Genomic DNA, 9,628 nt, shown 5'->3' on the forward strand with positions numbered 1-9,628 from the left:
GGTATTTACAAACACACACTTAATGGCTTGGCACCTACATATGTATGTATGTATGTATGTACGAAAGTGCTCAAATCGTGAGTAACACACATGTATGTGCGCATAAGTACTTATACATAAATAAAAAGGGCTTTACATCAAAGTTGAGCTTTTTTCAGCAGTCAATATATACATATGTACTTACATACATATTTAAGAAGGCAATAATTGTCAACGCTTTTAAATGGCAGCAAGGGATGCCGGTTTATTGAGGGAGAACCCAGCCCATTGTCCATTAGACTAATGCTCCTAGATTGCTGAAGTAATGGGATATAAGAGAAACAAGGCCGCTGGGGTCGATGTCATACCGACTGAGCTTTTCAAAACTGATTGCGAAGATCTTCGATAAGTTCGAGCTTATGTCTAGCGTACCAGTTTATTAGCTTTCATTTCAAAAATTTAAATTTTAAATTTTAAATCAAATCCACAAGAACGGAGTTTCTACTGTTTGCCCCAGTTATAAAGGAATAGGTCTATCAACGATACTGTGTTAAGGCTGAAGCCTTTCATCAGTGTGTTGGCCAGCTTTCTACAGTGCATCAACAAATCGATAAGCACCCGTTTTCTGTCAACTTCAAAGCCGCTTGTAACAACACCAAAAGCTTCGAGAGAACTTATCTCATGATCACAAAGGTTCGTAAAGGTTTGCCCAACAATCGCCGTACAATCCGTACGATGTGTCTCTCATGCGGAGTATTTTTTTTCTATTTTTTATCGGAGGAAAATGAAGACGAAAAAGAAAGATGTAGAGGAATACAGATAAAGCAAATAACGCAAATAAGGATTAGGACAAAGACAAAGAAAAAGTAATATATAAAGCTGGAGCCGGAGACAGAGTCAAAGACAGCGACATAAACAAATACAAAGGGTAACACCAAGAGAAAGAACAAGACCGGAGCCAATACCAACACCAAGACCTAGACCAAGACCAAAACCAATGGCAAGACCGTGACAAAGACAAAGACAAAAAACTAAAAACCGAATTTAATTAATTTAAGTTTTTCAAAGTGGTATCAAACCTCTCCAAGAAATGTTTGGAATTTAAGCTTAAACCACTTTATTATGGTAAATAATGCATTGTCATATGGATGTCAAATATTGCAACATATCATTTACCTTATCAATTGATTTCAGTTAACTTTTTAAGCAGGTGGTAACACCCTCCAAAAAATATTTTGGAAACTAAGCCTTAGTTTGGTACCCAAAAAAAAAAATAAAAGTGCGGGCTACTCTATACTTTTTAAAATTTATCCCATACGGAACTCACAGCGAGCAAGAAAAAGCAAGAACTTACACCTTTCACCCTAGTTTATCACTATAAAATAAGTCTTCCTCGAAAATTCTCCACAAATAAACGATTTTGTATAAATGTTAGAATCTTTAGATAGCGCATTAGTTAAGTTATCAGCACCACTCCCATTTGGTACACTATTCAAGCTTCAGCGCACATATTTTATGATCTTCACTTCAATTGAAAATTTCTCATTTTCCGCTTCAATGAATCAGCGCATTATAACAACGAGACTTATCGCCTCGAAAGCACACCCATCACTTTGATGGAGGCTCACACACATACATACCTATGTACATATGTACATTCATTGGGCGCTTCAAGAAATCAATGAACCTTAATCTTTATTTGCATACATTTTTATTTGTTTTCTGGAAGTACACAAACATTATTCATATGTACACTTCTTATCATAGTACGTATTCATATGTACATAGCACAAGTTCTTTAATTCAGCCATAATTTTCCAGTGGGTGTGTCAACAAAAAAAAAAAAAAAGCATCCATCAATGCGAGTACTCTATATGAAAACGCTTCATTACTCCAGTTCATAAATGCTAGTGTTGCAAATAGTTTGCTCGCATCGCACAAAACGTCTTCGAATTTAATTGAGTGAGCAGTGATGAGCGAGTGACTTCTTTCAGTAGATGTATTGTCGAATTGTCATCTGGAATAAATTCATTGTGTTTAATTAAGCTTTCGTATCAAAGGTAATAAGCATATTTATTGTATAGGGTGGTTCAAAAATGCATGTGAAAAAGTAAAGTCGGAATTTTTATGCTCTCACGCCCTAGGATTCTAAAAAAAAAATTTACCGCAATTTTTTGATTTTAAAAACAAAAAATATTTAGAGGTCGCTCAAAATTTTCCATGTATTTGATATGGAAAAAAACACTTTTCATAGAAATGGTGTAGAATTCTTGAAAATTTATAATTTTCGTACGTCCGCCAAAACCCCCAGAAAATCCCAGAGAATGCAATGAGGTATATTCTACGAAAACCTCTTATTCCCGTATAAAATGTATGGAAAGCTTTGAGCGCTTTGGGCGACCTTTAAATATTTTTTGATTTCAAAATAAAGGCATATTTTTGTTCGATATAGAACAATCCTAGGGGGTGAGAGCATTAAGATTCCGAATTTTCTTATTTTGTACAACCCTTATGTAAAATCATCTGTGGGTATATTTATACACACAGAAAAAATTATATATGCTTTTTGTTGCCTTTTTAACGTGCAGAATATGAAGCAAAAAAAAAGAAATGAAAAAATCGCATATATGTACATATGTATATACTTGCATGCAAGTGAATGTAACTTCTAACTACACACCAAGGAATGTTTGACTAAATGAAATATACTTAATTCATTAAGTGTTAAATAATTGAAAGAAATATGTGGGTTGAAAATGCAAAAATTCTTTTAAAGCTTTCAAGAAGTGAAATGTTTTCCATATTAACGATATATATGTACATACATATGCAGTAGAGTCAAATTGGGAAAATCTTACGATTGCGAGGATATTTAACAATGCTTTGAGTAAAAAGCCAACGACTCTGAAAATGGCTCCAGTTTTTGGAGTGACATGGATATTGAAACGAGAAGTAGACAGTGGAGCGATCGTACAAGAAAATCAGCGATTTTTTAACTAGAAATAGAGAAGTATTTAACAATAGGAAGCAAAGAATTTCCAAATAATCTTAAATCCTCGATATTCCGTTTTCATGATTTGAGAATATGTGGTGCGTGTTGGGCATGCGCTGCTCACTTTGGTCACTTTGGTCGTTGTATGTCACGCTTCTTAAAACCTCACCGGAATCCTTATGAGACACTGAGCATCCTATGAGAGAACTCCTAGCCAGAGCTACCCGTCTAACCGTACTTAACCTACAAAAATCCTCGATCAACTCGTAACCTTTGAGTTTTTCAGAAACATAAGCGCTATGATTTCACTCAAAACAATCAAATATAATGCCTGTTATCGGCCTTTTCCAAAAAATTTTAAAATTTTAGATTTTATAAAAACCAAAGCAAATATTTAAATATAATTTTGGACCTGGCAGTCCTTGAAAAATCCGCAAAGCTCCGATATGGTCCGAAAAAAAAATACAGTAAAATCTCAAAACTACTTTGAAAGATCCGGAAAAAGCTACGAACTGTTCCGAATACTTCCGAAAAATAACGAAAAAGTACAGTGTACAGAAAGTTTCCGAAAAACTCCGATAAGTTCCTCAAAAATTCCGAAAAGTAAATCGAAAGAATTAATGAAATGTGAGTTTTTTGCTTTTCACTTCTGGATGAATGTTTTTTTAGGCATTCCTAAAGAGCACACTTAAAATTTCAAAGCAATTTTTTACCAGAAAATTTTTGGGCTATCCCCAAAAATGTCTATTGACAATACACAATACGAAAATATTACGAAAATTACAATACAACGAATTCCAAAAAGTCCCGAAGAAATCTGAAAAGTTCTTCGAAAAATATACACGCACAAATTAAATTATGGTCTAAAAAAATTTGTATTTTTAACTGTTTACCTTAAAAGTGGCATTTTATGTGGACAAGAAAAATATCAAAGATATCCCAAAAAGTCTCAAAAGTTCCCAAACAAAACAAAAAATCTCAAAAAGTCCCAAAAGACTCCTAAAAATAGCGCAAAATATTCCTAAAAATATCAAAAAAAAAATACAAAAAAAACGCGAAGTACTCCGAAAAGTGCAAACAAAACACATGAAAAATTTTTAAAATTTTTCCGGCATGTAAAACAAGAAAAAATTCATTCTCGTTTTATAAAATTTTGAATTCTTGCATTTCATCTCCGGTTGTATTATTTGGGATATGAAAGGCAAAAATAAAATTTAAATGCTCGTTTTTACTTGAGATTTTCGGAAAGAATTTCCAAAAGTCCTGAACAATTCGGAAAAGTACCTTCCGAAAAATGTCCATAATATCTTGAAAGGTCCCGAAACATTCCAAATACGTTCCGCAAGATCACAAAAAGTAAAACACAAAGTATCCCTAAAAACAATCCGAAAAAATTTTTAAATGTAAAACAGCAACAAATTCAGCTTTTCATTTCTGTTGTGAAAGGCAAAGTTAAAATTTCCGAATTTAGAATTCCGAAAGATACCGAAAGTATCCCAAAAGTCCGGGAAAAAATAGCAAAAGTATTAAAGATATCCCATAAAATTATTAAAGATCCCGAAAAATCCCGAATGGTCCCGAAAAATTCCGAAAATTTTCAATATCTGGAAAGCAAAACTTTAATGATGTTTCTGCGCCAAACTGAGTGGTTTTAATTTTGGTTTTAGGAAAACTTATCGTTATTTCTTCTCAAAAATATGATAAATAGTCAAGTTATTTTATAAATTTTCGGCAGAAAAGATTCTATTAAAATTTTCGCAAAATCGTTACGGTAGTTTTTATTGCTATTGTCTTCTTGATCTCAAAATAAAAACAAAATCCATTTCCCTATTGACATCCTTAGTTACTCCACTATAAATACTGAACTTCGTTAATTTATCGCAGGAGTGAACAAAATATGATTCACACTAAATTGTTAAGTAATTTATTTGAACAACAGGTTCAACATTTGCTATTAATGAATGAGTGAGCATCATTGCTTATCTTTTTTTATCTAAACAAATAAATAGTAAAAAATAATGCGTAGCATATCGTAAAAATTAGTGATTAATAAAACCAAAATTTGTAAAGTTACGGTTATCAATAAACGAGCCGGCAGAACAAAGCGCTAAAGGAAGCTTACATTCCCACATACAAACATTTTATTTACTATTTGTTTACATTTTTTTTTTTTTTAATATGTATGTATGTATGTATGTGCATAGGAATATTTTTACCCACTGGGAAAATAGGTAAGCACCTTACGAGGTAAGCCATGTTTTCTTTCAGTTTTTAGTACCAAAATTGTCATCATGGCCAATGTCATCTACTAGTAAAGCACAAAATGAACACCTCCAACGACACATTACGTTGTCAGTTGCAAAGTAACGTGCAGCCGAAGTTATCTCCAAGCGCCGAACTACTCCGAGCGACTTCTCTGCATTACACGTAACTTACTTTGTAAAGCGGCTCAGAAGTATGTCTGATACCAAATGTACATTCTAAATTCCTAATTACATAAGGCGGCCATGCCTTTGTAAAAGTAAGGGACGTTCGGCAGGGAAATGGCAATGACTGCCAGGTGAAGAGTAAGTTGCTAATAAGGTATTATTACGTGCTCCTAATTCCCACTGGGTATATTTACACACAAATACAACTATGTGTGTACTAATTTTCCAAATTCTTTAAGACCTTTATTTAATATATCATTACAACCGCTGTGGCCGCGCGAAAAGCTGCCTCATAGGCATACAATTTTATCAAAATTGTGTAGTATTTATGATAATAAGTACTACATATGATTACTCACATCAAAACTTATCAAAGACCCCCTGACACGTACGCATTAAAAATAAATAACAACAAAATCACAACTACTCGCAAGCAACACCCTTTTTATCAGTTGCTATTTTTTATTTTGTAAAATTTCTGTAATCATTTATTAAGCGCAAAATTACATTTACATTTACCATTCTTCAATCAGACTTGTGCAAGACGGTACAATGTACTTCGGCGAGTTCGAAAAAGATTGCCTTGAGGCACACAATCAGTATCGCGCCCGCCACCACAGTCCACCATTGATACTGGATATTGGACTCTGCAAATATGCACACGAATGGGCACAAGTTAGTGTATAAACTTTGAAATTTATTTAAATTTTTTGTTATAACGAGATATTTACTAAAATCCTTTTTTTTTTTTATATGTGCACAGCATTTGGCCAGCAGAAATACGCTGCAGCATCGCTCGAATAATAATTACGGCGAAAATATTTTTATGTCAATGGGTCGCACAAATATCAGCGGTAGAGATGCTGTGAGAAGTTGGTACGATGAGGTGCAAGATTATAATTTTCATGGCGGTGGTTTCAGTCAAGGCACAGGACACTTTACACAAGTCGTTTGGCGAGACAGCAAACGTTTGGGTGTTGGCATGGCAAAGAGGTATGTAGCAGTACCAATTTTTTATTTTTTTTTTGAAAGAATGAATTTTCATTAACACTATTTATTACAGGGGCAATAGTATTTACGTGGTTGCCAACTATGATCCACCGGGTAACTTTAGGGGCGAATATGCAAAGAACGTTTTACCGGCCGTTTGTTAGAAGGGGGAGATCTTCTTCTATAATTGTACTTTTAAGTAAAAATTAATATATTTACTAAGTAGGCAGTTTCACAAAATCCATATTAGGTTATGCATTATTTTTGATAGAAGTCAGATAATAAAACTGTAGAAAAGAATGGACATTGAAAATTTCTTTAAAAGAATGACCGAAGGTTACGCTGTCTGTTTGAATTCACTAATCTATACATACATACGTATAATGGAATTGTAACGGGCCTGTACACCGTGCGACAAAAATAAAAATAAAATTCGAAACACATGAAGCAATCAATATACTCACGAAACTGTGGGCCAAAAGTAATAAAAATTAGGATTTTTTTTAAGGACTTTGTAGTTTCAAAGATATGATTTATTTAAAAAAAAACATTTCGTTCACAACGACGAATAGCTATTGAAAATGTCCTTTTAATTAGTTTTATTTTTTTTAAGCGAATAAAGTTAGAAGAACGAAATTCGAGGATGTGTTCTAGGGAATATTCATCCTTAACATATAATTTTTTCCGAAAATAACTATTGTAAAATTTTAAGGATATTCAATGATAAAATGTTAAAAGAACATTTTAAATACCTAATCGTCCTTATGTACCAAAAAAGTTTTATTCGGCCTCAATTCTACAGATTTTTTTTTTTTATTTGATAGTCATATTGTTTTTCTTCAATTTTTTGAAATAATTATATTTTTCTAATTTCAAAGTCCCTCAAAACAAAATCCTGGCGTTAGAGTGAAAAACTAAAAACGGAGTTTTACTATATTTGTCCCATGGTTTCGCGAATTGTTTGTTTGTAAAATGTTTCGTCGTTCGGTTTAGTGTTTGAATTTAAGAGGAACATATTTGTGGTGTAATGGTAAGCAGTGCATGCTACCATATCGCAGGGCCTGGGTTCTAGCCCGGTTCAAGCCAACATCAAAAAATAAAAACAAAAAATTTTGTTTTCTTCTAATAGGGGCCGCACCTCGGCTGGCAAGGGGAAAACTCCGAAGGAATTTCTGCCACGAAAAAAATTCTAAAAATTCAACGGTAATATTAAACCACTAAAATTAAAAGGGCTCAAAAGGTTTCTACCAATTCTGCGAAAAAAGTTGAAATTTTGATGAAAATTTATTGAATTTTTTGTAGTCTTTTAAAAAGTTTTTAACTTTGCTTTATATGAGTTTCGTTAGAGAATAAACTGTATTTAAATAAAAAAATCCTAAAAATAAATAAAGAAACATGAGTGGCAAACAATATCACTTTGAAATGGCGGTGCTATTGTATTGGCTAAAACTGTACGTATATGTAAGCTCAAACCTATTATAATTATTATTATTATTATTATTATTAATGTTCACTATGTTCTATTAAAATCCCCTAACTTTTTAAAATATAAAGCCATAATATTGGACCACTCATTTTAAATTTGTGTAACCTGCTTTCATCTTCGTAATCACCTACATAAAAAAAAAATCCTAAACACTACAAAAAACCCCCATCGAAATTTCCTTTTTGCCTTATATGTCGAAAATCCGAGGATGTCTACTTTCAATGGCCGCCGAGCATATAGATAGGCAGTGATACATCTCATTTGATATTTGACAATAGCATTGTAAAAGGTGGCAGTATGCGAAGATTTAAAAAAATCTCCTTCTTATCAAATTAACCTTTTCTCATTTTATCTACCTATATATGTAGCTCGAAAATAATATTCTCTGCAAATCCGGCTTATAAAAACTTTGGTGATTAGGTAATGCATTAATAACCGCTCCACATTTTATCTGCTCGCTCAATTCGCACTTTAATCAATGGCGAAATTGCAATTAAGTTACTTTAAATTTAACCTAATTTTGGGTGTTAATCTAAGCACTACTAATTTATTTTAGTAAATTTTCGAATTCGTTAAAACTTACACAGAGCTTTTAATTACCAATGCTATTTTGTGGTTTCAACGCTATCCACCCACAAATCGCATATATAGTATATAGCTAAATTCTCATTGCGTTCTTATCGAACTATGGCTCTCAATTACAGCTCGTGTGCCAATTAAAATGCAAATGGGTCTCCTAAGTACAGCAGTGCTGAGTGCTGATGGATGGATGTTGATGTTGTTACTATTATTATTCCTGTTACTGCTGTTACAGTTGGTTTGTGATGATAATGGTGATGTTGGTGGCATTAGTTTAGATTTCATGACATAATTTTTTTTTTTTTGTCGACATTCATTTGCTGTTGACGTTGTGTACTGTGAATATTTATGGACATACATACATCAATAGAAATATGTGTGTGTTTGTACGCGTATACAAACGAACTTAGGCTTGCGTATTTCTGAGGTGATAACAATTTGCAATAAAAACTGAATGTTTATTTGTACATACCTACATACATATGTACATATATATGGAAATAAGTGTGTCAACACGGTCATTGCTTGCTATCAAATCAGCATTTTCATCAAAAATGGCAATGGCATCAACGACCATCAGCCAGCGGGCCAGCCCATCCCCCCCCCCCCAAAATGGTAGTACAATGCCAACCCTTCTGCTACTCTCGAGTGCTACTGCCTAGCGACTTCTCCTCCAAAGGCAATAGGGACACGCATTTTATGACCAAATAAACTATGTTAATGGCAATTTGGGTGAAAGCAACACGAAATACTGCAACACATACACACACACTCACGCATACAGTTCACTGCCAACCAGCTTAAGCTTTTTGCTGTCTGTGTCGCTTACGCCCTCTTGCCGCTGCCAGCCTTCATCGAAAAATCAGTCTTGCTAGTCGTTTGTCTGTTCATCGAGCTTCTCTCGTCCTGCCATTCTTGTATGTAGTAAGTAACAAATATTTATTGCCATTTTGGGATTAGTTTTTGGGGTTTAATTGCGCTACCGGAATACCAGGCAACTTACATATGTACATACATACACACTCCTAATGCGAAAACCACATTAGATGTAAGTACATGTGTATGTATGTATGTAAGCTATATTCGTATTAACTGTTTATTTTCTCCTGTTACTGCTGCCTTTACTTGTTGGCAACTTTAGTCTGTTATTGCATTTACCTACGCCTGCGCGTG

General features: G+C 33.7%; 1 protein-coding gene across 1 annotated transcript; it reads left to right on the forward strand.

Annotated features, from left to right (window-relative positions):
* The first annotated feature begins 1,845 nt into the window (after positions 1-1,845).
* On the forward strand, positions 1,846-6,805 carry LOC118741176 (Golgi-associated plant pathogenesis-related protein 1-like). The gene is made up of 4 exons (XM_036473052.1): positions 1,846-2,039; positions 5,934-6,075; positions 6,164-6,393; positions 6,464-6,805. Exons 2-4 carry the CDS (start codon positions 5,953-5,955, stop codon positions 6,552-6,554), a joined length of 444 nt encoding a protein of 147 aa, XP_036328945.1. The 5' UTR covers positions 1,846-2,039; positions 5,934-5,952; the 3' UTR covers positions 6,555-6,805.
* The last annotated feature ends 2,823 nt before the right edge of the window (positions 6,806-9,628 follow it).

The sequence above is a fragment of the Rhagoletis pomonella genome, unplaced genomic scaffold (assembly GCF_013731165.1).
Source record: "Rhagoletis pomonella isolate Grant_MI unplaced genomic scaffold, Rhpom_1.0 Rhpom_scaffold_00006, whole genome shotgun sequence".
NCBI classification, from domain to species: Eukaryota; Metazoa; Arthropoda; class Insecta; order Diptera; family Tephritidae; genus Rhagoletis; species Rhagoletis pomonella.

Coding starts and splice junctions, on each gene's coding strand:
- LOC118741176 (XM_036473052.1), top strand. CDS start 5,953: ATGTACTTCGGCGAGTTCGAAAAAGATTGCCTTGAGGCACACAATCAG. Junction 6,076..6,163: donor ATGCACACGAATGGGCACAA/GTTAGTGTATAA, acceptor ATATGTGCACAG/CATTTGGCCAGCAGAAATAC. Junction 6,394..6,463: donor GGTGTTGGCATGGCAAAGAG/GTATGTAGCAGT, acceptor TATTTATTACAG/GGGCAATAGTATTTACGTGG.